Source organism: Setaria viridis, chromosome 7 (genome assembly GCF_005286985.2).
Source record: "Setaria viridis chromosome 7, Setaria_viridis_v4.0, whole genome shotgun sequence".
In the NCBI taxonomy this organism is placed as follows: Eukaryota; Viridiplantae; Streptophyta; class Magnoliopsida; order Poales; family Poaceae; genus Setaria; species Setaria viridis.
The window spans coordinates 30,739,329-30,765,581 of NC_048269.2; the positions used below are offsets into that span (position 1 = coordinate 30,739,329).

A 26,253-nucleotide genomic window follows, 5' to 3' on the forward strand; every position below is an offset into this window, starting at 1 on the left:
AGTGCCCCCGATGGCGACGTGAGAGCGGGGCGGGGCGCCGCACGGAAAAAGGGGGACGACGCGCGCGGCCCCGGTCCGCGCCAGGCCGGGGACGACGCGACGTGCTTGCTCGCATGCTTCGGCGCGCGCTCGTCTCCGCTGTGCTTTGCTCCACTGTTTTTTAACGCGGCGTCGTAGGCTCGTAGCGTAGGCGTAGCCGGCCGGAAGGCCCCAGCAGAGCGCAGAGGCGGCCGGCGGCAGGCGATGAATTGGTGGTGTCGAGGACACGCCTGCGCCGTGGGCTACCTGTACTGTACGTGCGCGCAGCGCATGCACGGTTGGATCTTGTCGGCCGAATGTTTTTACTGCCGGCCCTTGCAAGTTGCTACCTCATGCCGTGCGTCAGTGTCTATATATCGTGCAGTAACAGTGGTTGAAGTGCTCCTGCAAGCAACGTACGCCGATCGACGTACAGTTGGAGTTTACCACCAGTCTGAATCGTGCGTGCATGCATGCACCACAGCGCCAGTGTATATGTGTGCCATGAGCACAAGGGCCCGTGCCGGCAGGGAGACGGGGCCGGGGCCTGGGCCTTGACGGTGGCAAGCGATCGATCTGGACGGTGCGACGCGCGCCGTGACGGGCCAGTACTTGTCTGTGTGTTTGCCCCTTCGGGTGAAAGATAAATCTCCCTCTTGGCTCTTGGCAAGGGAACGCCGAACGCTCTTCGAACGACACGCCATGCGTGCATGGGAGAGAGAGACCCTGGTTGCTCCGGAGCAGGCGCTCTGACGCCGTGCGGAGAGCATTCCTGTACACGGACAGATCGTAACCACGAGGAGTTTCCGTGCACGCTTGCACTTTGACCGACGCAATGCATGCAGTCTGCGGACTTTGTGTGCGACCGAGGCTGTGGAGCGAGATATACACGAGCTGCGACGTCGACGATGTACGGCGTAACGCGGTCGCTGACTTGGGGTGCTGATGGCATGACCGTGATGGCAGAAGTCGAGGCAAGCAACTAGCTTTGGGCTCCCGTATCCCGTACAGTGGTATAGGCACAACTCGCGAAGCCCGTGTCCACGCCTTGACTCGCAACCAAACGATCGACGACGACGCCTGTTTAGTTATGAGAGATGGTGCACGTGCAGTGGTTTGACCCACAAACCTTTCGCAACACCGCACGTAAACGATAGTCGCCGGGCATGAGCATGACGGCACGGACGCATACGATACGCGGCCCGCACACATATGATGAGGAGGCTCCTCACGACCTCACCAATCGGGCTTATCAAAAATTCAAAGCCACACGGGATCCAGACGAGCACGAGCCCGCCGCACTCCTCGCAAGCGGTCACGTCTCACGACGCACGTGATCGCGGCCGGAGTAAGAAGATTTGCCCACAAATTAAAGCGGGCTTTCTCCGGCGTGGTCCGGTGTTCGCTTGGGCTGGACCCATGTGCGCGGATTGGAGAAACAGCCCAGCCCAACTTGGAAGGTCTGTCTGCATCTTGTGGCCGAATTTTGATAGTGGGCCGAATTTTGACTGCCTGGGCTGAAGTAACGGCCTTTTCTTTTATAACTGGGAGCTAACTTCTTCTCGTTTCACCTAGCCAGAAAACGAGAGCTCCAGGCCCGCCGCCGGCCGCCGCATCTATCCTGCGCCGGCTCGCCTCACCTCTACGCGGGGGTTGGGGGGGGGGGGGGGGGGGGGGGGGGGGGGTGGTGGTGGAAATCCCCATGGCGTCCACTGCGCCGGCGCCGATGACTCCGCAGCTCCGTCTCGCTGCGCGCCTGCTGTCGCTGCTGCTTGTGTACCCCTCGTTCGCGTCTTCACCAACTGCTCCGGATTCAGACGCCCCGACGCCAATGCGAGCGTGGACGCTTTATTTCTTGCACCTGCTGCAATCCGACTACACTGCGTTCCGGTTCGCGTGATGGTTCTGGTCCATCTACTCGCGTACAAGTTCGATCACAGGTTAGTAATGCGCGTACTAAATTTGGCATGACATTCTAGGTTCGAATGGATAAGGACACTGCCATATTGGGGTTTCGCTTTCGCTGAGCTACCAACCTTTTGGCATACCCCAACACAGTGACTGACATTATCTGCATCTTCCAGTGGAGTCTGCATGTTTTTTTTTTCCAGTCACATGCCATTTAAGTTCATTTGATTCTAGGTTGTTGAACCGTCTGTGCACTGTGCGCAACAGCGTAAAGTATACTTTACTCTGATCTCTCAAACGAATTCTCTTGACAGAAAAATACTGTATGGTCAGGGTCTGTAGCTGCATCCCTCGCAATAATCAACACAACAATCAGATAGGCTACGACACCTGGAGCAGACGAATGCAGAATTTAAGAGGAACGAACAAAGGCACCCAATTTATTGGAGAACCAAATGCTGTTGCACGCAACTCTCCTGTCCACCGGCGGCACCGCCGACACTTTAAAGCTCCTCAATTATGAAAATCTAGACCGTGTCATGCTAATCTAACCACTCGGCTGGCTCATCACCGGCTTTGCAAAACTGTGATTAACCTGTGCAATGGAGGCTGCCTTTGGGCCCGGGACCCTTGCGGCAGTGACCCAAAACCGAAGCTTTTGCCCATGGTGATGCTAAGATCAGTTTCAGCTTTGCTGTACTTGTGTCATTTCAAGGGCCTACAAGGACACCTTTATTTGCCAGGTAGCTCCCACACGGAGAGCTTTGTTCTTATACCCGCCTCACCTTTTCCGTTTTCTCCCTACCATCCACCTTTGTGTCCTTGTCCTCATCTCCCCTTCTCCTCCATAGGATGCTGTCACAGGCGCACAGTGAGTGACTCAGCGGCAGCTCATTGTTGGTGAGCTGCGGCAGAGCCACTCCACTACTCACTGTCACTCGAGGTCAGTTCACCACTTCATCTAAGCTGCCTTCTTTGAATCTTTCTTCCTTCCTTCTATGCTACTCTTGTCCTTTGGATCTTGTCGGTGTGCGTCGAGTGCGGTGAGTGAGCACGCACTCCATGTTCCTTGTTTGGTGGTTGTGAAAATGATGGGGGAAATCGGTTGCCTGATGGAGAACTCAGGGGAATGGGGGTTTTCAGATGGTGATGTTTTTGGCTTAATTGCTTCATTGCACTTGCATGCATGCCAAAGACCCCGTTATCGTAGTAGTACTGCTTAACGATTGACCCTTACGGGTGGCTTTGTATTCTTGCTTAATTTTGGGCGAGATTGTGTTGTACGGTCGTACCATTGTTCTTCTGCTGATTTGAAATAGAGAATGCTCTTTCGTGGATAATATGTCCACTGTCCAGTGCGTAGAACTTTTTTCCATTTCTTGCTTGGGCTTCCTCTTCCTTCCGTTCTTTCCTCTTCTCCCTCTCCTCTTGCGGGTAGTTTAGTTCTTTGCCTGAAACATTGGTGCAGCCAATTCACAAGCAGCGCTAGAGTCAGATAGTGACATGTTGGCCCCAACCTTTAATCAACTTGACCGCTTTGTTTTGTGCTCCACTGTCCACTGCATAGACTTTTAAGATTTGTATTAGGCTGCTACAAAGAGTAGTAGCGTTTGGTGCGATTCTTACTGCATTACAGCTGCAATTTTGTTTGGAACCAAATTTATTCACACTTTAGGAGAAGCATCTCTTTATTATATGCTAGTGTTTACAGTACCTTCAGCTCTTTTGACTTTCTGGACAACGTACTCGTGTCACATAAATGTTTTCATGTACCTACCAGTATAGGAAGCTTTATTCGTTGGGTTGGCCTCACTTTTTATGGTAAGCTAAATGCCAGAAATCGATCACTTGTGGAGTTCATGCAGAACCTGAATTGCTGGCTGAATTTGTACTAACAAACACTATTTCAGGAAACTCTGCCATATTCCTTAAACAACTAGTCTTTTGCTGTGAGTGGTGTGTACTAAGGGTGGAGCTGAAGTAACCTCATCCTTTTGTTTCTGTTTTAGTGAGCATCACTTTCTGTAATGGAAAAAAAATCATATTCCAGTTGTAAAGAAACTGTTAACTATGACACGTGGTTTAGGTAATGAGAACGATGATCATCTAACTAGTAAAGGTAATGGATAAGTTGTCTTCCAAGGTTGTTTCTTAACAAAATGCAAAACAGTGATGGAATCAAATATGTAATATGGATGAAGGATATTATGTACAATAGATTAAACAACATCAGATATGCAGTCCCCTTTTACACTGAAGAGATACAGTTTCTACAATTGAATGTACAAAGATGACTTGATGATAGTTGAAGTTGATATGTATCATGTGGTATTTATCTTGCCACTGGAAGCCCTAGCAGATATTCTTCCTGTATCCACCCTTAAACATTTTTTCATCTGTCTTTTTATGCCCAGGAACATTGTTGAATACTGATCGAAATTAAGCTTTCATTGATGGATCATAAGGCATGGCTTTGGAGAAAGAAATCATCAGAGAGGGAGCTGGAGGTACATCATCTGTACTTTTTAAATTAAGGAGTTTATATAAAAATTTCAGATTTTTTATCTGAAACTTCATTTTTTCCATGCAGAAGGAGAAGGTTCTATTGTTAGAGAAATCCTTGCAAGATTTAAATGAACAACTTTCATTTGCTCATTCTGAGTGTGTTGAGAAGGATGCTATTTTAGCCAAACAGGCAAAAGTAGCTGAAGAAGCCATATTAGGTATTAATGTACTCATTTGACTATTATTGCCTCACATTTTCTTGTATCATAGGATATGTGCTATTTGCTGGAAATTCTTTTTTTTACATTGTTTGTATTGCTAACGAACACTAGGTTGGGAAAAAGCGGAGGCTGAGGCACTACTTCTCAAGACACAACTTGATGATACACTGGATGATAAAACTGCAATTGAGCAAAGGATTTGCCAACTTGACGAGGCTTTAAATGTTGCAATGGTAGAGAGGGACTCGTTAATAAAGGAAACAGCTCAAATGATTTCATGTGAACAAGACAAAGTTCAGAAGCTGGAAGAAAGTTTAGTGGAAAAAATAAACATAATTGCTAACTTAGATGCCGAGAATGACAAACTTTCTGAAATTGTCAGTGTTAAAGAGAACATGATCTCAGAGCTAATTGAATCGAAGGGACTAACAGAATCAAACCTCAAGGACCTTGCAAGGAAGCTAGAGTCAGCCGAAAGAACAAATTCTTCACTTAGATATGAGGTTTGCATGCTGCAGAAGCAACTTGAGATTCGAAGCGAAGAGAGGAAATTTAGTCTCAAATCTGCTGATGCTGCACACAAACAGCATCTTGAGAATGTAAAGAAGATAACCAAACTTGAATCAGAATGCCAGAGACTGCGTTCAATGGTACGCAAACGATTACCAGGTCCTGCTGCCATTGCAAAAATGAGAAGTGAAGTTGAAACAGTGGGCAGTGATACAACGACCACAAGGATGAGAAAGTTAAATTCAGCGGCATCACAGAACTCATGTGTTTCGGTACAGAACTCTCATGATGCATTGCATGGAAATTCGCCGTTGCTTGCAAGGCTACATGCAATTGAAGATGAAAATAAGGCCATAAAGGAATCTCTTTCTAGAAAGGATGGTGAACTTCAGTTTTCTCGGACTATGCTTGCCCGCACAACTTCCAAACTTTCCCAAGTTGAAGCCCAGCTTGAAGAGTTATCAAGAGGCCGGGCTGGTGCTGAATTGGTTAAAGGTAGCCCTACAGTGGTGGAAAACCCTCTTTCATCTATCTCTGAGAATGGCTGCAATGAAGATAATGTTAGCTGTTCAGGCTCATGGGCATCAGCCTTGTTGTCTGAACTGGAACACTTCAAGAAGGGGAAGCCCACAGCACATTCTAGTAAGAGCACAGCACTATCAGACATGAGTTTCATGGATGACTTTGCAGAAATAGAAAAGTTAGCGTCGGGATGTAATGATAAACCTCTGGAACCATATGTTTCAAAGAAAGAGGTCACAGAGTCATCTGGAAAAGAGCTAGTTCCAGTTGATGTCTCTGCTGGAACAACTGACCAAATTCACCAACCTAAGATTGAGAAGGCTGTCCTGAAGTTAATTGAACTTATTGAGGGAGTTATCCAGAAATCATCAAAGGACTGTAGTAAGACAGTTGTGCTATCTGGCGGAGAAGAGAATAATGGCCAAGAAATGCTATCAGGCTATGTTGCCCGTGCTTTCTTGTGGAATATATCAGAACTTACTTCTGTACTGCAAAACTTTGTCTTCGTGTGCAACGAGCTTCTGTATGGGAGTACTGATGTTGAAAGCTTTGTTCATGACCTCCAACTCACATTGGATTGGATAATCAACCACTGCTTCTCACTTCGAGATGTATCAGACATGAAGGAAGCTATCATGAAGCATTTGGAATTAAACAACAGTGATGGACTTGAAATTGTTGCGGTAACTGGGCACACAGGAATCCATACATCAGATGAACCTAGAACGGCGGAGAATGCTCAGACATCTATATTGTCTGACTCAGGCTGTATAAATATGGGATCTAAAGATGATGTTAGCACACAGAAGACAAGTAATGAAGTGGCAGTCTCTAAATTTCAGGGGATAGAAGAAAAGGCTTCACATTTGCGGGCAGAACTTAATGAGTTGAAGGAATCTGGAAAAATAACAGCACATGTTGATGGTAAATTGACAATGAATGAATGTAGCACACGTGAATCCATCTTCACGTCTGGACTGAATAAGGGCAAACAAGAGGGGATTAGTTGTCCTGAATCCAAGCATCAACTTGAGTGGTATTTCTTTTTCATCCTTGTCCTTCCATGGTTGATAATATTCAGTGTTTTGTCTAACAAAAGTTATTTGCTTGCAGTTGCTCTGCTAAAGAAGGCTCAAAAAATGTTGCTGACAATGAAGAGAAACATCTGCAGATGGTGAGATCTTTATCGATCTTTCTTGTCCTTATCATTTCCCAGAAAGAAATGGACATTGGATTTGTATATTTTCAATCAAGTTTCTGTACTGTGATGAAGCACATTCTATATTTTCAAATTGGTTCAGCTGTAAAACTGAGCAGTATAATCTACATTTTCTTTTTCCACCAGGAAAGCTGCTTTTCTTTGTTTAAATGAGTAACTGAACCTTAAACCAATGCACGTTTTCTCTGCCCAAATTACTAACTGAACCTTAAATCCTTTGGGTCACAGCAGCTGGAGATCTCAACAGCATCAGAGAAGTTGATTGAGTGCAGGGAGACAATCCTAAACCTGGGAAAACAGCTGAAGGCGCTGGCATCTCCAAAGGACGCGATCCTCTTCGACCAGGTGCTCCAGACCGCAGCTCGGTCAGAGCGAAAACCCCGATCGCAATCACTAAGCGAGATGCTATCTATGGAGGATGGCGGATTCTATGTCCCAAGCTCCCCGAAAACCAAGGAGATCATCTGCACTGAACCAAGGGCTTCAACTGAAAGAAACCTCTCTGCCGACGAGGGAGATGATGGTTCCGCCGCAGCATGCAGTTCCTCGCACCCTATGCCAGTGGCACAACCCGTAAAACAGGCTTGCAGGGTGAACGGAACCTGCAAGGGCGAAGCTGATGTGAAGGTGGTAACACTTGCCGTTGTCCCGAGGAAGCAGAAGGGGAACGGCAGCTTGCTGAAGAGGATAATGACGGGGAGGAGGAAGGAGGCCAATGCCATGGCCAAGCCACAGGTGGTGCTGAGTTCTTAGCTGACAGAGAAGGATGGGAGCCTCGGACATGGCGAGTCTTTGTTTCAGGTGTAAATTAAGTGTGTGCGTTTGTGTGTGGATCGGAGCCGTGTTCAGGTGAGGTTAGTAATAAAGGTGCACTGTGTTGTGTATAGGCTGTATGGATTAGTATGGTATGTGACGTAGTGCTACTCATCGTGACCCTGAAGGCGGTTTACCTGCTTGTGTGTTCTGGGAAGGTTGTTGTACCTGCGTTGAACTTTGATAATGGCTAGTGGTTTATCTGCATGTGTTTGTGTGCTTCCTCTGTGATAAAAGAACCTTGTTCTGAAAGACAACAGATGCCTGATTGAGATTTTGTTTCCGAACTTGCTCATATACAATGCAGTGAACTTACTCTGTGATAAAAGAACCTTACTGTCACAGTTTGTAGTTTGGGTCGAATACTATGGTGGAGCACCCTGACGCTCCCAGAGAATACAACTTGGCATTGCTACATCATTTCAAACCAAATTGTAACCTTAGTATTGTAGTTAGGACGTCTGCTTTGCTGTCAGAAGCAGGCGAACAAAAGCAGGGACATACTAGCATTTCGCCTGTTAGAACACAGGCCTCTACATTCCCTGTAGTAAAAGCGAACGCCCGTGGCCCGATGCCCCCCGGCCGAGCTGAAGCGGAGCAGCCTCCTGCGCGGTGGCCCATGGTCGGCAGCGGCACCCAACGAGACGGGCACGGGTTACCACGGCACCACCAGCGCAAGCCGCCGCAGTGCCGCGCGCGGCCGGCCAGCGGCCACCTCCCCGGCCCCCGCCTGTGCCGCTGCCGCTTGCGCCTGCGCCTGCGCCTGCGCGCGTCGTTTTCCAAGCGCACGTCGAGTCCGTGCGCGCCTTTGCAAAAGGCCGCGACTGACTGCGGGGTAGTCTCGGTAAAGAGCGACATAAGCGCACCCCGTTCGCATCGCATGCACGCGCCCCTCTTCTTCCTTCATCTCAGCTCGCGCCCGCGCCGTCCCGTCCCCTCGACCCCTCCTCGCCTCCTCCTCTCCCCGGCCGCCCGCTGCGCCGCGGGTCCGCCGGTTGCTGGCCGGGGGCCGGGGCGTGCGTGGGCTCCCCCGGCGGTTGGAAACGTACGGGCCCCGGCCAGTGACGCCATGCCATGCCGCGCCTGCCTGCTGGGACTTTACTTGGGTTCGATCAGCTGATCGTCTTTTTTTCAGCGTGCGATGGCCTGGCCCAGCCTGATGCCCCCTGACGCCGTGTCTCCCAACGGTTTCCCCACACCCTTTCCGCTCGTCGGCCTGGAAACAAGTTCTGCATGCCACGACGGGGCGTTCCATACTTTCACGATCGGCCGGGATTATCTGCTCTTGTCCGCGTATTCTGTTCTTCATTCACGTGACCTGCACGGCAGAGAGATACTACGTACGGCGCAGTGTACGCCTTGGCTCAACACACACACACACACCTTTACCGCTTTTACATTCCTCGCAAAGGCATGGGGCGTACGCAGCAGCTCCAGCTCTGGTCATTTCTCTCGCTGCTGCTATTCGTACTCGTACAGGCTCATGCTGTGTTTCAGATACACTGCACGGCGTACGAAGCCCCCGACCAAGTCAGTATGATTGGCGTCAGAGAGCATGTTTCATATGCAATTATCACCATGATGTCATCGGTACATGTTTAAAGCGGAGCCGAGGAAGAATGTATAAAGCTGGAGCGGAAGGCCTCCGTCAGGCCTGGGTATAATTGCCTCATAAAGCCTGAACTTGCGTCGCCTACAAGCTTATACAGAAATCATTTGCAGCGCGGAAAGGATCGATCAGTCTCGCCTGAAACTTTCTTGCATGGCCTTATAAGTGTCGTGTAAGCAATGCATTTACATACACACCTTGTTTATTTTTTTTTGTATGGTCAATTAAATGAGTAGTGTTAGTGTCATGCAAGTTCGTAGTGTTTGTTTTTCTGTTCTCTTGACAAAGTGCTTGTCATGCATGATAGCGCTTATCAACTCAACTCTGGCCTTACCCGACATGCTTATCGTGTGAACGCTACAATGTAGGGTCTACAAACCCTGCTAAATGGGGTGCTCTGTGTCATTGTGCGCCTCTTTATGCAACACGCGGGCGGATTACATGCACTTTCTTCCACGCGTTCATATATACTTAGCTTGATGCAGCTTAACAATCATAGTGAAACCCTAATATCGTGGACTAGTGTCTTCTGTACTATGATGCTGTTGCTGCGCCAACCAAAGCTCTAGTAGTGATTTTGTTTTAGCTGGCATGGTAGCAGTCAATTGGATTGTCAGAGTATACTACAAGCCGTATATAGCTACCTTGCCTTTGTCTCATTGTGATCTCAAACATGCAGTAGCCTGACCAAATTAAGTATTGGGTAACTGGTAACTTTTGACCACTCACGGTGACAACAAAGGATACGCAGGTTTAAGCAATCCAAGCATGTCCATACTAGAATACAAAGCACACGTGGATGCGACGACTAGAGTTTTCACGACGACTAAACCAATCCAGGAGACCATTCATGCATCTTGCAAGAAGACACATCGATCGAGCTTGCTTGCACATACGCGAGGCCTGTTAGTTAATTAGCTTTGATTTCCCCTGATCAGGACGCAACGGGAAGAGCTCCAGGGTCACATCGTCCGTGCAGTCGGCTACTACCTCCGTCGCCGGCGCGGCATCGCCATGGACGTCGTCACCCCAGGTCCTGCACCTCCGCTTGCGGCTGGATGCATCTTCACATGATGCTTCCTCCTCCTTCCCTACTCCAACCTGCGGATATACGATCATGGAGATCAATAAGTAACTCATCAAGCACATTCTGACATTCATGTGTGGAAGTGGAAGGATACTGTTCACTGCATCTATATGTGCATATATTCATGTATGGCTGCCATTGATCATTACTTTGGTTTCAGGTGATGGTAGAGATGAAGTGGTGCTGAGGGTGAGGAGAGCTGCGCGCTTCTGCTTCTGCCGCTCGCGGGCCTTGTGGTTCTGGAACCAGTAGAACACGTTCTTGCCCTCGATCCGGCCATACTTGCCGAGCTCCTCCGTGATCTGCTCGATCTGGAACGAGTTGGGCGTGCGCATCCCGCCGCGGTACAGCATCTCCAGCACCTTTATCTGATCTGGCGACGGGTTCCATCGTGTCGTGCCACCCGTCGGCACTTGCACCTGCAGCTTGCACAGTACAAAGATCATCAGTTAGGTCGTCATCAAGTCAGCGACCACCTACGTACCTTGTTACTACTGCTAGTACAAATAAGTAATAACGAGTGTTTATTTGGTTTCTAACCGTGCAGTTGAGCAGCCTCGAAGCATTTCTGACGCGGGAAAACTCGGGAAGGACGACCATCTTCCTCGCCTCAGGGAACGAGATCTTCGGCGCAAGTGGGCGCAAGCATTGCAGGGCCAAGGGGATGGCAGATGAGCTGAGAGACTGGGAGATGGATGGTGGAGACGACGACGGCGAGGCCGCTTTGTCCAAGTAAGCCACATGGAAATGGTGAAGCCTCATGTTTATAAACTTTGCAGTTTTCAAAACTTGTGTGTGGATGTAGACGGAGTATATGTAAATGGAAAGTTGGGGAGCTAGGGCTAGGTGAGAAAGAGTCCCAGCGTCCTTGCGTGTGTTTATATATGGGGAGACCGGAGGCGATCGATAGGTAAAGGGCGGCGAGGGTTTTGAGTGTGTTTGTGCGCGAGATCGAGGTAACAGTCGAAAGGCGTGCTCTCATGTGGGGCGACAGGGAATGTGGAGATTGCTGGAGGGAGGGCGTCAGCATTGGTGAATCGCAATCATCATCAGGGAGCCACGAAAAGCAGGCGCAGTAATAAAGGTGAAAAGGTAAAAATTCTCGCATGGAGCTCTCTTTCTTTTCACCTTTCTTGTCGAAATTCATGGCGATTGACAAGGAATATATGAGGGAGAATGTCGATTCTACTTCTCTGTACGTTTGCATGCTGTTAAAGGTAGTTTGAATCTATCCTAGCTAGATCAGTAAACCTTCACCTAGATTGTTTAATTTGCAGTGTTATTATTAGATCGAGCGATAGTTTTTCTCTCTCCCTCAAAACTAATTAAAATGGACATTTCACTGCTGATCAGAGCACAGCTAGAAAGTTCCATGCTACCAGATCGGAGTTCAGTAATCTTTATGCATGTATATGTACTTATTGTGATGCCCTGATCAGTGTGCTTAACTGCTTGATTGTGAGCTATTCATGCAGTAGATATATTTTGTAAATTTTGAAGGAACGACCAAGTAACTTAGCAACCTTCTACCAGTTAATTTTCACCTGACAATTAGTCAATTACTAACCTTATGCGTGTATATATCTTCATCTGACAATTAAGCATCTGCACGATCGGAGTTCATTAACCGTACGCGTGTATATGTATATACGCACCTTGTAATGCCCTGTTCTGGATGTTTATCAACTGCTTGTCATGCAGTTGATCGAGTAGTAATTTGTAAGTTTGAGGTTGTATATGTATATACATCTGCATGATTATTGTTGCACATCATCATAAACCAAATAAAGGCCAGCAAAAAGAGACGCGTATCCTTCATTCCTTCTCCACCATCTGTAAGATTGGTTTCTGCCATGCCTATGCGTAGTACGTGTAGCTACCCATAGAAGCCTACCAAGAGTAGACCATCACCATCTAAAACCCCCGTCTCCATATCAGCCCAGGCCGCCATCAGTGAAGCTGCAACATGCATGCTAATCTATGATTGGAAAAGGCATTGATATGCAGAGGAAAGCAAGAACCAGCATGATGGGTGGTGAGGTTGACCTCGGAGTTAGCGCCGCCACCCGCCGTTGAACCTGGAACAGGATACTGCACATGAACAGCTAGCCTCGATCGCTTTCCTGATCATTAAACGAGGCTGAATCAAGAAGCAACATGCAGGTGGTGAGGGAGAAGAAGAAGCCCATTCCTAGCTAATGACACATCGCTGTCACGCACATCATTCTCGGGAGAAAGTTGCCGGCCGGGTACACCCAGGAAAACGAGGCGCATGCATGCTTTGCTTTGCTTCTTCCGTAGTTCCATGCGAAATACAGTAGCATAATTTTACAGGTCGATCTCAGTGCAATCACAACTAGTAGTTGATCGATCTTGCATCTGCATGCGTGCATGGGCTAGCTGGTCCTGGCATCGGAGCGAGATCGATCAGTCGGGGTAAGCTAGCTGCTTTGTTGTTGTACTACCAGCAAGCAACGCCTGCAGCGAGTGTCACACACGCAATGGCACACCGATACAGCATGCAGTGTCGGGGGGCCGTCAAATCGGTCGGGCTTTTACTCCCCAGTAATCATGGTATAACAAAGAGGAAGAGGCCCCCTGACTGACTTTCCGGTGAAATTAGGCCAGGGAGTGAGTGAGCCAGGCATGCATGGGGATTATTAACGCATGCATGCGTATGTGTATGGATGTACGCCTGCTATCTGTGTGCATACGGCGTGGGATTAAGTGAAAAGAGATCGTGGCAATCCCGATAAAGCGGTGAAATGCCAAAAGCCCGGAAAAGGGAAAAGCTAAAACGAGCGAGCAGCAGCGTCAAGCCGGCGGGCTGACGTGCAAGACGTACGGTGTGTGGTCTGCGGCGTGCCGCGCGAGTGGAGAGGGGACGCGCCGTGGTGGGGATGACGTGCGTGCGAGCAAAGCGTGCTCTTCTGTCTTCTCTGCATCCCCTCCTTCCATCCGAATGCCACTCTCAATCTCTACGGCGACATGATCTCCTCCATCAATATAATCGCTCGCTAGCAGCCACCGTCTCAACCAATGCCCAGCAGCAGGAAGAAAATTCAGTGGGGACGGTCCCCAAAGTTTCTTCCACACCAGATGGCCGACGCGTGGGAAAGGCTCTCAGCGATTCAGCTCGGCTCCCTCCAAGGCTAACGTGCAGCTTGGCTCCCTCGTCTCCTGATCATTTGATGGCGATTTGCAGCCGATGATCCAAGAGGGGAGACCAATTCAAGACGACTGGTTTTGATCCAGGGGGCGGCCCGCCAACAAAAATTCACGCACGCACGGAGCACGGTTCGACTTTTCCCTTTTTGTTTGCGTGTGATTTTCATTGTTGCCGTTTGTTTATGTACTTTTTGTACCCTGCGAAGAAAATGCTATCACTGTCGTCGATGGCCTGTGTTGTTTACAGGCAAGGCATGCTGCTCGGAATGGCAAAAAGTGATGTGCTGCATGGGAAAGGAAATGAATGCTACTCCAGTTTAATTTGCGTCATGCTTATGTTTGGAAGTGGGTTGCCTGTAAGGCTATATGTGGATGTTTTTAATGCATATGTACATTGACATCGCAGGCTCATCTTTTTTACAGTTACGTGTGCGGTGGATGACAACAGATTCACAAAACAAGATTCTACTAACTGGAAACATGAACCAAATATGCATCTGACATGGGAGAAGTCTATCTTCAACATAACATGAAGCGGCAGATAACATTATGCCACAAGGGTCCCCTGCTGAAGTAAAGGACCTGCTTAGGAACTAGATTACTCCTATGTCTCTGTTCCAAAATGCACCATCAAACATCGGTGTCCATACTTCTGAAATATGTGGACTGAAAATGATTCTCGCTGAAAGAAGATTCATGTTACCAAATCAATGTTCAATGTTTACTGAATGCGCTGCAATTTTGATAAATGGCAGATACTCATTCAGAGCAGCAGATGTAGATATAAATGATCATGCAGTACAGAGCAGCAGCTGGGATTCTCTTCCTTTCCATCTTCTCTCCTCCCTGCAGTAGAGTCAGATAATGTTCATAGGATTATATTCATTTTGCAGAAGCATAACTGTGTTACAAAAACGAGTGCAGATGAAAGAAAATGCAGGGCAAGTTGAAGCAGTGAAGATGCTTACAGTGATTGTTTCTTCAGAAACCGAGACTTGAGGTGTTCTTTTGTCAAATGCTTGCTTTGTGTGGTGGCATTCAGAATTTCAGATCATGCCGTCCATTGGTGTACCACTTGAGCATAGGCTTGGAATCCTGTTCTGATACATTCTTGCAGAAGCTTTCTGGAGATCGCTATGCACTCTGACTGGCCGGCCAAGCTATATGGGCAGCTGGTCAGCGAGATCCATGAGCAGGCTCAGTTGTGGTGCAACGCTGGCGCCAAGCATTTGTCTCTTCTTGGCTGGCCGGCGGCAGTAGGCCTGCTAGCTACTTAATTTCTCTTTTCATCCTTTCCTGGTGGTTGTTGTGTGTTTTCTCTAAGTACAACATTTAGATAAGTTGATCCGTGTGATTGTGCCCAGTCGGCCCGCGTTGTAACTCTTAATACAAAGATACACAGCTCTCCTATGTATCCTCGAAAAAAAAAGAAGCTATGCACTCTGACATAGGAATGCTACGCTATGCAGTCTGACAGAGGAATGCTATGTTCACAGCCAGGTGAAGAATCTCTACTTTCTGATCTACATAGGCATGGAGGAGTACCGCACAACTACACAATCATGCCAGGTTCAGGCCAATCTCAGCTTGTGGAGCAAAAGAAATATCGGCAGTTTTTTGGCAGCACAAATTTGATCTCATAGTGTTCAGAAAAAGAATACGTGATACACGCGAACGTGCCAGATGTCTCAAAGTTGGTACGGACATAAAGCTATTCATAGCCAAGCAGGAAACCTTCCCTATCAAAGAGATTCTAACTGCCAATCCAGGAAAAGTTTGAGCAACGATAATGGTTGGACATACTACCAGAAACATGCATATTGTTGGAGATGCAAAGAAGCACAATGGTTGGTTTAAGTATCTGAACCCACAAATATGTCGCACGGGCATGACAGCTTTTTGTTGCAACACTCTTATCCTGAGTCGTTTCAGATGTTCAATTGTGGATTCATTCTGAAAGTGGAGAGTTGCGCGATCAGGCCAGCTTCGAGATAGCTCCAACATGTGCAACGAAGTAAATACCAACTGGTATACTGTAGAGGCAGCGAACAAGAAATTTCACTGTATTCAGAAACCCAATAGCCTGATGTGCCTGTGATACATCAGCACTCAGGACAATAAGCAGATTTGTCAAAGTTGATTCTATCAGGATATGCTTGTGGTGGAAATGTAACTGATAAATCTGTAAGTACTTCAGATTGAGGAACTTGTCAGCTGCCATAGGTGTATTAAACGTAGACTATTTACAAAACCCATTACATAAGTGGAGGCTAAACAACAAGACGAATCTATTAAGCCTAATTAATCCATCATTAGCAAATGTTTACTGTAGCAACACATTGTCAAATTATGGACTAATTAGGCTTAATAGATTCGTATCGTCGTTTAGCCTCCACTTATGTAATGGGTTTTGTAAATAGTCTACGTTTAATACTCCTAATTAGTATCTAAACATTCGATGTGACAGGTGCTAAGTCAGTGGAAGCAAACGGGTATATTCCAGGGCATGACTACTGTTACATCATAACAATGGTCCAGTGAGAGTGAAGGCATAAGATTCTGTAAAACATGGCATCTAGGTGTATATTTCTACTCGATTCATGGAATAGCACAAAATCTCACTTCATTTAGCTATTGTGGATGCAAATTTGTAGCCCTGAATGTCGCCGCAATAAACACCATGTAAGTTCGCTACACTAACAGGCCACAGCTTAAGAGAAATGATTTCTTTCATGCCTAAAACAAGGCATGAAACGTGGAGATGACCAGCAGGCAGCACTGCAGCAGCGATTCTAGCACAGAATACAATACTGACCAACAAGGCATGTATATTGGCGTGCATTCAGTGGAAGAGAAGAACAGCACAGTATGTCAAATCTAAAACAAATGCAGTAACAGCAGGTGCAGAAGCAATGGAACTGGAAGAGCAACAGAATCTTCAGACATCAGAATTTCCATTCGAATCTAAAACAGAGGGCAATATCAGCAGGCAGGTGAGGCTATTGAGAAACCAAACACAAAACAAGGAGCAAGATTCAGATATACCTGCGGAGGGTTAGTATTAATTAATTTTGAAGTCTCCGCAGCAGTACTGAAACAATCCTCTGAGAAGGGGGTTCACAAACCAAATTCAAATCATGCAGGGAGGAGATCAACAGTGCATGCAATCGCAGAGAAATCAGATGCAGAACCAAGGGGAAAAGAGGTAAGTCAATTCACCAGATTATGATTTCACAGAAGATCAGGCACAAATTCAATTCCACTGTTGCATTAACATCTATGGGGACATCATTTGACCACAGTAGGACACGTTTGACACCTGGGAACATCCTCTCCCTGCATTACCTTTTGTTATCTTCTAGAAGTATTGACAGACAAAAACACCTCTCTACATCATTATGGTAACTATTCTCAACCCAACACAACCCTTTCTAAGCGAAGTATCGACAGGTCTAAGACCACAACCCTTACCAAGCATGTAATCCCCCACCCCCTCAACAGAACAGCCCCTACTCCTCTAGTTTATGTCGATGTCGAGAGGTGTCTCCTGATTGTAGGTGTCCGCGCAGTACTTCCTCGCGTTGCACAGCTTGAAGTGGTTCTGGCTGCGGAACTTGTTCGCTGCCTTGACCAGCTCCTCGCCGAGCAGTTTCGTGGCCTCGAGCTGGCTCCCCATGAGATCGTCCCTAAAACCCTCCAGCTTGTTGGTGAGGTGGCGTATCTTGGCGTCGCGGGTGTTGTTGGAGAACTCGAGGACAATGATCGTCGCCATGATCAAGCTGCTCTGCAATATGAAGGAGACGAAGAACTGGACCATCAGCGCTAAAGCTCTTGATCCCCATTGCCACCACGGTGCAGAAGCGAGCATGATCGTCTGCGAACTCATCCCCTTCTACAACCCCGAGACCGACATCGGGCTTCAGACGATCATGCTCGCCTTCGGCACCGTAGCAGCGATGGGGATCAGGAGCGTCCCCTGTTCCGGGAGCAGAGGAAGTTACACCTCCGCCTTCCCCAGCGGGAGGATCCCCTATTCCGGGAGCAGGGAAAGAAGCAGGCGGAGGAGATAGGCAGGCGGGAGGAGACGGCACACCGGCTACACTGGCCGAGGGGGTGCAGTACGTCACGCCGCCGCCTGTGATCTCGCCGCACCTCGATGCCAGCTATGATGGGGAACCCCTCCGATTCTGGTCGCTGGAAGATTACATCGGCGGCACGGAAGCTCCAGGTTTGGCGGCGCGCGAGCTGGGAGAACATCAGCTGCACCTGGGCAGCGCAGAAGAGCCACCCACGTTCAAGGAGGCAGAACAAGACCGACGGTGGCGGCGGGCGATGACTGAGGAGATGGCCTCCATCGAGGAGAACCAGACTTGGACACTCGTTGATCCGCCGGCAAATTTCCAGCCGATTGGACTGAAATGGGTGTTCAAGGTCAAGCACGACGAGCAAGGCAATGTCGTGAGGCACAAGGCACGGCTGGTGGCCAAAGGATTCGTGCAGCGCGAGGGAATCAACTTCGAGGAAGTGTTTGCCCCGGTGGCGCGCATGGAATCCGCGCGCCTGTTGTTGGCTCTAGTGGCGACGCGGAACTGGGAGGTCCATCACATGGACGTGAAATCCGTGTTCCTCAACGGCGAGGTACCGCGGGCCTGGAACATCAAGCTGGACAGGCTCCGCAGGCCTGGAACATCAAGCTGGACGAATGAGCCATTTCTGTCAAGTTCTGCACAAGATGGGCTCACTTAAGCAGCAAATGGGCATGGTGGATTGATCTGAGTTCAATAGCTGCCCAACGAGCTGCAATTGAATGAGAAGCTCTAAATGATTCTCTCAAAATTCTGGCTGTAAACATATATAGCTAATGTTTCTATTAGGGTGCGATGTTTTGTAAATTATTGTACAGTAGTCGAACCAATGTTATCGCTCATATATATATATATGCCCGGTCAATATAGGTTATATTATGTACTACCATGTGGTAGATCCAAGGGCATTTGATTAAACAAATTAAGCACCATTTTTTACAGTAAGTGGATTACGCCATTGTGGTACATGGTAAAATGGTACTGTGATAACTCCATGACGTCACTATGGTAATTACATGATCTTTATTTGGTATGCACTACTAATGCACATTTCCTAATTCTTCACAAGTATGGATCATGCAAGCACATTGCTCAGTGTATTTACCTAAATAAGCAGTATTGTAACTATTTCATAGTAATTTGGTCACAGCATTATAGTACCAGGTCCTTAGACGTGATTACTGTCAAACTGTGGTAAGTTGGTAACTCGTCTTCCTAACTTTCATTGTATATTGGTCCCAAATTATACTAACCAGGTCCTTGTAATTACTTGCCGCCTAACTGTTGTAACTCCCGGCGTTGATTACGTCCGGCTCCCGGCGTTGATTAGGGGACATGCTCACGCCTGGAAGCCAGAATCCCAGACGCACCGCGCGGGTTGGATCGATATCACGCTGGGTACGTGCGGTTGGATCACGTGGACACAAAATAACTTATTCTATAGCTGGCTACAAAGTATCCTTTCCCTAAACAATTAAAAGTTATGACAACCTATGCAATGATGCATAGTTATTTATTGGACTCGACCCTCACACACATGCAGCTAAAGAAAGCACTCAGATTAGCCTAAAACTTAATAGTTATGCAACACTGCAGAATGGTCAAATATTGGAAAGTCAAGGTAACTTAACATCTATAGCATGGCACCGACTGCAAGGCTCCCAAACATTTAACTTAATTGCAGGAGGTACTCTTCCCACGATGAAGCTACTGACAGCCCTGAGTGCATTATGTGCTTCCAAGATCATATCCCTGGGAATGGAACGGCATTTACTTTTCTTTTGGAGAAAACACCTACGAACATCATCACCGATGAACCCAGCAAATATGGTGTCCACTGTAAGACTTTCAAGGGATGTTGCATTCTCGAGAATATGACAAGTTAGCTCAACCATGCTTTTTGCTGAGCAGAAGCCATTGATCTGCACCTTCCTGAGCCTATCATGTTTGTGCCCAAGAATCTGCCTCATAGGCGAGGCATTCCCGAAAACAGAATCATGCTTCATAACATCCTGATTTACCTGCGCAGGATCAAATTAAAGGTCCCTAAAATCTAACCACAGATATTGCAAGATAAACACTTCTTTTCTGAATAGAATTGCAGGATGAAAAGCAACTTACACTCAAGATGAAAGTCTCCAAGGCAGGTGAAGCATCCAGAAACGAAACCAAAGACAAATAGTCATAGGATGGGGAAAATGCCTCATAACCAGCAAGATAAATCTGTAAGCACTTCAGATTGAGGAACTTGTCAGCTGCCATAGGTGTATTAACCCTCTGCATAAAGATATCATGTTAATTATATTCCAGGGCATGACAACTGTTACATCATAACAATGGTACGGTAACCTGAAGTTTCAGAGGATACCTCACTAAATGAAGTTAATTTAAGAGTTTCAAGAGTTGGCACAGTGGAAGGAAGCTTAGTAATAGCATAAGTGATAGAGTTGAAATTATTTGAAAGCCTAAAATCTAGGCTCTTCACTTGCGATGATTCTCCAAGTGTGAGGTGTCCTGGGTTACCGAAGAATTTAAAAGTGTGAAGGTTTGGAGCTTTGCTCTCAATCACTTGGAGCATGTTGCATTCAAACACACGAAGGAAGCTGAGTCGCTCCAGCCAGAATGGTATCTTCAGGGAGATTAGATCACTGCAAGAGATGAGTTCCAAATGCTCCAAAGCGAAAGAATTGGAGAAAAGATTCCCCAACTCATCCCCTGTGATACACACTTCATATAGATGCACCTTTGTCAGACTTCTCAAGCAATCAAATCCAACCGGGGGACGGAAGGCACAGTTGGTGAGGCGGAGATGTCGAATTGAGTTTCCACACCCACCAAATAAAAGTGAGCACGGGAAGCTGTACTTTGTCTTGTAATTACTATGCAGAAAAATTGTGACTTCTTCAATCCCAGGTGCAATAGCAATCTGAAGCCAATGATTAAGACGACAAATGTCAATCTTGCAAGAATCAGGGATGTCAAGAATGAGTGTCTTCACACCAATGCCTGAGTGATTTTTTAGAATTTGGTCAACTCTCATGGTGAAACACCTTGCTACACCACCCTTTCCACATGCATTTCGTTTCACGCATAGTGTTTCCTTAGTGAAATTTAGATTGGGGTGGCATCTCCAAGAACGTAAAAACGTACGAGATACACAAGCAGAATGGGCAGCATCTCGCAGTGGCATTAGGGAATGTATATGGCACCAGATATCCTGCAAAAGAATGAAAAAAAACTTCAACATTGGAACTGTAAAGGCAAATAATTTCTTCAGATTTTTTTAAAGCAATGGGATTTCGTGGAGTAAAATTCTATCACAGGTGATCTCTTCATGTTTGTACAAATGTGCAGTGATACGGAGGGCACGTTTGGATGGTTGCCAATCTTAGCCTTACCAAATTTTTGGTTAGCCCACACAATTTGGCAATTGTTTGGATCACTGCCAAAAATTGGCGTGCCAACCTGCTTGACAATTTAAATACCTAGATTGACAATTTAAAACAGATGTGACTAGATTCACCATGTAAGGTACTTTCTAAAGAAATTATCGGTCAAAGCTTCATCTTACAAACCGTGTCAATGTCCTAAACGACATGTTGTATTTAAATCAGAGGGAATATTAATTCCAAAGTATCAATGAATATTTAAACAGCCTAGCAAGTTTTGACAGCTACAAAACAAGATACATGTTACAGGCCTTCTCAACTACACAGCAGACCAGTACAAGGATGTGCAGTTCAATAGGATATCTGTACTAGATGAATGAAGGATCGTAGTGAAATCAAACCTGTGCACGGAAATATAGAGACTTGTAGAAACTTGGTTGCAGCATAGCATTGAAACAATGTAGTAAAGTGTCTCACTTATGCTCTAGTTCGCAAGTGATCATCTTTCTTTTTATCCAAGCATACAGCCATGGTTAGTCCTACTTTCTACCAAGAGCAAGTGGAAGGTTTCATATTGAAATGAACCCAGGAATTCAGAATGGAGAACCACAAAGCAAAGCCCTGACACTTCGTCTTAAAGTGATATCATGAAACAAAAACTGCTAAAGTGCTACAAGCTAGCTTTTAACGACTCATGTCAATCTGCTAGCAACTAATGACTATCTTTTTAATGCTACAGAAGATGGTAACCAGGCTACAGAAGGATGTCATTTGGTTATGTGTTTCCATCTTTTCCATAGGGGAAAGTAAACCAAAGGTGCACAGGCTTCTGAAAGCTGAATATTTTAAATAAACACTTTTGTTATGGTTGCCGTGTATGTAACTAAACTCACCTAAGTATTGAGGAAGCTAGACTTTAGCCCTCAGTGTCACAATAATGAAGAAGTAAATACTAGATCTCTTTCACAAACTTTTATGTAGCTAGCATAGGTCCATCAATTTGATAAGTTCGAGAAAGCATACTGATGTTTTAGTTTTGATATAAGCTTTCCATAACCAACATTCATGCCGTACCTCAGGAAGGCCTGACCCTGAATATCTTGAAATTTTACCACCCTCAGAACGATCATCTTCTTGACAGAGCAAGTCCTTTTTCTTGGGCATTTCAGTAGAATTTTGATCTGCAGCATATCATGCATGTTACTGAGCAGATATAATATCAATATTAACAGAAGAAAACAACCAAGTCAATCATATAACATGTGCATAACAATGCAACCTTTTCTACTGTTCAACTTTTGCGAGAATACCAAATTATTTACTATGGAACTTATTACACCAAAGCATATAAAAGGCAACTTGTTTCAATTCAAGGAAAATGCTAGAATGGACCCATGAAAACTTGCAATAAGCCCTCTTCAAAAATATTGCCATCTCCCCAAGCACATGATGGAGAGGCCTGCCAGCCAATGCGAGTCAATATCCTTTCCCAAGCATCTTCTCCCTGTGAAGGCTCACATGAATCTCAAAATCTCACACTAGCTGAACAAGGCTTCACAGCTAACTTGACAATGTAGCACAAGTCTCAAATCATGTCTTTTTACCTCTTGTCATGTCATGTTTATGGATACCACTAACCATGATAAATATTTCTTTTTTACCTCTTGAATTCTCCAAATTATTCTTGGACTCCATAAAAACGGATGGCTGGAGATGAATTAGGGCTGTTTGACCCTACTAAACAATTTTTGTGCGTGTGTGATTTGGCATCCACAACATTAAGATTCATGGTTGAATAAACATTGGACAGCCAGCTTAGATAAAATGGTTATGACAAAAAAAAAAACTTATGCAACACTGCACAGTTAAATACTGGACGCTACCTAAACAATGAAGAGTACAACAGCGTATGCATTGCACACTTAAGTATTGGATAACCGCACATCTATAGCGTGACACCGGCTACAAGGCTCCCCAACATTCAACTTAACTGAAGAGGGGACTCTTCCCACGATGTATCTTTTGATAACGCCGAGTGCTTTATGTGCTTCCAAGATTAAATCCCTGCGTATGGTCCTGCATTCACCCGTTTTTTTTCAACACAGCACCTACTAGTGTTACCATCCTCCTTCGGATTATACATGGTGTCGACTGTAGGACTTCCAAGTGATATTGCAATCTCCCCAAATTACATGATGGAGGAGCTCATCAGTTAGTGGAATTAAGATCTTTCCCTACCACTTTCGTCCTCCTACCTCTGAGGCTTACCTCGGATCCCACATCAACTAAACAACCCTGCTACCTTTACATGGTGGCAAATGGCACCTTCAGCCGCTTCTCAAATCATGTCATATTCACTAGAGTGTTTGAGTTGGTACTGTTGGTTCTTCTCAAACCATTATGTGCAATTATCATTACTTGCTCAGTAAATATTTTTACCTCTCAAAATCTCCAGCCAAAGTATTATTTCGTAATGAGCAAATCCACATTTGAACAAAAAATGAGTATGGTCGAACATTCTAAGGCTTGAAGCCCTGCTCCTATGAAACAGGAAAAAAGAGCAATCTTGGTCAATTTACGGTCAAACAAACACTCGGAAGACTGCCTGCAACAATCCAAATGTACCAGTTTGCTCCTTCATCAAAAAGGAGATATTTTTTTTGGGTTAATTGGATGTGTGCCATTATAACTTTTAAATTTTTGAGCCACACCACGACTGTTTGAGTTATAGAATGCAGGCCATTACAATTTTAAAGTTGTTTAAGATATGCCATTTTCTACGTCTTTAACATCATTGGGCCCACGTGCTGGTCACTGTATTTTCGTATGGACTAAAAAGCCCTGGTATAACACCTCCCTCAACCTCACTGACGCATCGGTCCCACACCCGTCATCCCCTTCCTCCCGATTCATCTTCTGGTCACCCCCTTCCTCTCCGATTCATCTTCTGGTCACCGGATCCAATCGAAAGAACAGAAGCAATCGATTCTTAGGAACCAAACTCGGATAAAAAACGAATCAATTTTCACTTGCAAAAGGATCCGTTCTTTGGTTCTCAGTTTGTTCGCAAAATATTGGGTACAGAGAGGATCAGAGGAAGGAGACCGTGGGCACGAGCTGGATCCGCGAGGGAGGAGCAGTGGGAGAGAGGCAGTGACCTCCGGGCCTCCGCAACGCCGCTACCGCAGCAAGTTTGGCGCAGTCGCGAGCGCTTGGTGGATCTGGGAGCTTGACGGTGCCACCATCCTATAACTCAAATAGTAGTGGTATGGCTCAAAAACTTGAAAGTTATAATGGCACATATCCAATTAACCTTTTTTTTTTCTTCTTCAAAAAAGAACGTTAAGTAAACACCAAAACAAGCAGAGACCATAAAAAGTTAATCTTTTTTATGAAGAAACATAAAGGTAGCAATAGAGGCTCGTCCCATAGGGCCATGGACCAAAATTACGCAGAACAGGTAACATATGTCAATTGAGGTCATGAACACAAGCAAAGACGAATAACAGAGAGGTCGAGCGGACCAAGAGGTGGCTTACTGCGGGCTTGGATTCACCAGCAACGCCTCCGCTTCTGCTTGAGCATGAGGCGATTTAGCGACAGCATCCCTATGGCACCTGGTATCGAGAGCACAAAGGCGGCGGGCAGTCGGGCGACCTCTCTCCTCCCTACCGTCTCTGCGTGCGCAAGAGTTCGCGTGGTCCACTGCTTGTATCTCCTCTAATCTATCTGTCCCGGTTTCGATTCGAAACCAAAACAGCGGAAGAGGGCGCAAGAGGAAGAAATCGAGTTGGCGTTGCTGGGGGCGGGGAGGGGAAGAGCGGGGCTCCCTTTTTTTTTCCTTTGGGGAGAGAGATACGGGACAGAACGGGATCACGGGAGCAAGAGCAACTCAAAAGCTCCCTTCAAATTGCCCAAAATCTTATTTAGAAAAAATAAAAAAAAATTACTTCCAACAACTCCCCCTACTTCCGATAAAAAGCAGCGACTGGTCCTTTCCCGATCCCAGAATTTCCTCAGCGCTGGCTGATACCCCAGCGCGTGGCTCCTAGCGGTGCCGCCTCCCTACGGTTGCCGCTGCTCCACACGCGGCGCCGCCCGCGCCCTAGCCTTCTCAGCGGCCGCTGCTTCCTCCTCCTGCTGCCGCTTCTGCTCGTGCAGCTCCTGTGACCGTGACACCTCGATCTTGATCACCACTTCCTACTGGCGCCCTAGCCTTCTCAGCGGCCGCTGCTTCCTCCTCCTGCTGCCGCTTCTGCTCGTGCAGCTCCTGTGACCGTGACACCTCGATCTTGATCACCACTTCCTACTGGCGCCCTAGCCTTCTCAGCGGCCGCTGCTTCCTCCTCCTGCTGCCGCTTCTGCTCGTGCAGCTCCTGTGACCGTGACACCTCGATCTTGATCACCACTTCCTACTGTTGATGCTACCTTTGCTCGCGGAGGCCCTGCATCTCCTCAACCTTGAACGGTGCCGACTCGCAGCCCCCGGCGAGTCCTGGTCGGCCGGCGGCGACGGCTTCGGGGAGCTCTCGCCGGAGTCTGGCATTAGAACAACTTCCACAGGGTGATCCTGATTGCGCGGCGTCTCTTCCCCCTCCTCCCATTTCTTCTCTTTTTACCTGCTGAAGGAAGAAAAGAAAGAATCAGGGAGACAGCAGGGAGGCGTCGGGCCGAGCCCAATTACGATGATGTGGTCTGTTTTGAAATATTGACGTATATTTTTTCAAAAAAAAATTTCCCCAAAACACACATCAACCCACAGACTAATAATTAGCTCATAATATTTCAAAACAGACCATATCATCATAATTGAATCCATCTCACTGGGCTGCCCACCTTCTCCCCTCACGATCACCTCCCTCTCTCGCGATCTACAGCGCCGTCGCCGCCAGAAACTCCAGTCGCCCCTCCCAGCGGCTCACTGAGGCTTTTGCCGCCCGACCCATCCCTACGATCTCCAACGCCAATTGGAGATAGGTAAAACGGAGCTGGGTTGGAGAAGGCCTGCTGAATACTGAATGAGAAAAAGAAACAATCTTGCGATCCACCAAAATAAGGCTAGCTATACGGTCAAACAAGCATTGGCCACACTGCCGAGATTTGACTGTTCTAAAAAAAGAGTGGAGATTTGACTTACTACGGGCTTGCATTTGGCGACGACGACGCTGTTGCTGCGTGTTCATGAGCAGATTGAACTTT

The 26,253-nt window shown here is 46.8% G+C and overlaps 3 protein-coding genes across 9 annotated transcripts; 1 reads left to right on the top strand and 2 right to left on the bottom strand.

Moving 5' to 3' along the window:
* Positions 1–1,762: 1,762 nt before the first annotated feature.
* On the top strand, positions 1,763–7,923 carry LOC117863977 (filament-like plant protein 7). 4 transcript variants are annotated; one of them, XM_072294941.1, is made up of 6 exons: positions 1,763–1,958; positions 4,341–4,433; positions 4,517–4,649; positions 4,764–6,720; positions 6,798–6,858; positions 7,132–7,923. In XM_072294941.1, exons 2-6 carry the CDS (start codon positions 4,380–4,382, stop codon positions 7,654–7,656), a joined length of 2,730 nt encoding a protein of 909 aa, XP_072151042.1. In that variant the 5' UTR covers positions 1,763–1,958; positions 4,341–4,379; the 3' UTR covers positions 7,657–7,923. The 4 variants fall into 4 exon arrangements, with proteins under 4 accessions (XP_072151042.1, XP_034603820.1, XP_034603822.1 ...); XM_034747929.2 differs by lacking the exon at positions 1,763–1,958 and adding an exon at positions 2,711–2,869; XM_034747931.2 differs by lacking the exon at positions 1,763–1,958 and adding an exon at positions 2,711–2,869 and having other exon boundaries at positions 7,135–7,923.
* A 2,061-nt stretch (positions 7,924–9,984) lies between these two features.
* LOC117865091 (WUSCHEL-related homeobox 4) lies at positions 9,985–11,249 on the bottom strand. Its single transcript, XM_034749173.2, has 3 exons — positions 10,953–11,249; positions 10,562–10,831; positions 9,985–10,426 (listed from the first exon to the last, which is right to left on the bottom strand). The coding sequence occupies exons 1-3, from the start codon at positions 11,172–11,174 to the stop codon at positions 10,232–10,234; spliced, it is 687 nt and encodes a 228-aa protein (XP_034605064.1). The 5' UTR covers positions 11,175–11,249; the 3' UTR covers positions 9,985–10,231.
* A 7,836-nt stretch (positions 11,250–19,085) lies between these two features.
* LOC117865007 (putative F-box/FBD/LRR-repeat protein At5g56810) lies at positions 19,086–25,659 on the bottom strand. 4 transcript variants are annotated; one of them, XM_034749077.2, is made up of 6 exons: positions 24,594–25,659; positions 24,160–24,300; positions 22,129–22,235; positions 20,034–20,882; positions 19,787–19,942; positions 19,086–19,686 (listed from the first exon to the last, which is right to left on the bottom strand). In XM_034749077.2, exons 3-6 carry the CDS (start codon positions 22,216–22,218, stop codon positions 19,282–19,284), a joined length of 1,500 nt encoding a protein of 499 aa, XP_034604968.1. In that variant the 5' UTR covers positions 22,219–22,235; positions 24,160–24,300; positions 24,594–25,659; the 3' UTR covers positions 19,086–19,281. The 4 variants fall into 4 exon arrangements, with proteins under 4 accessions (XP_034604968.1, XP_072151110.1, XP_034604966.1 ...); XM_072295009.1 differs by having other exon boundaries at positions 24,213–24,300; positions 24,594–24,647; XM_034749075.2 differs by lacking the exon at positions 24,160–24,300 and having other exon boundaries at positions 24,579–25,659.
* Positions 25,660–26,253: the final 594 nt, after the last annotated feature.

Excerpts from the sequence above, each read along its gene's own strand:
- LOC117865007 (XM_034749077.2), bottom strand. The coding sequence starts at position 22,218 with ATGCCCAAGAAAAAGGACTTGCTCTGTCAAGAAGATGATCGTTCTGAG. Across the intron at positions 20,883-22,128 it reads CAGGGTCAGGCCTTCCTGAG|GATATCTGGTGCCATATACA; the intron begins GTACGGCATGAA and ends ATTCTTTTGCAG. Across the intron at positions 19,943-20,033 it reads AATTAACTTCATTTAGTGAG|AGGGTTAATACACCTATGGC; the intron begins GTATCCTCTGAA and ends ATCTTTATGCAG.
- LOC117865091 (XM_034749173.2), bottom strand. The coding sequence starts at position 11,174 with ATGAGGCTTCACCATTTCCATGTGGCTTACTTGGACAAAGCGGCCTCG. Across the intron at positions 10,832-10,952 it reads CGAGGCTGCTCAACTGCACG|GTGCAAGTGCCGACGGGTGG; the intron begins GTTAGAAACCAA and ends TGCAAGCTGCAG. Across the intron at positions 10,427-10,561 it reads TACCATCACCTGAAACCAAA|GTTGGAGTAGGGAAGGAGGA; the intron begins GTAATGATCAAT and ends GTATATCCGCAG.
- LOC117863977 (XM_072294941.1), top strand. The coding sequence starts at position 4,380 with ATGGATCATAAGGCATGGCTTTGGAGAAAGAAATCATCAGAGAGGGAG. Across the intron at positions 4,650-4,763 it reads AGCTGAAGAAGCCATATTAG|GTTGGGAAAAAGCGGAGGCT; the intron begins GTATTAATGTAC and ends AACGAACACTAG. Across the intron at positions 6,721-6,797 it reads TCCAAGCATCAACTTGAGTG|TTGCTCTGCTAAAGAAGGCT; the intron begins GTATTTCTTTTT and ends ATTTGCTTGCAG.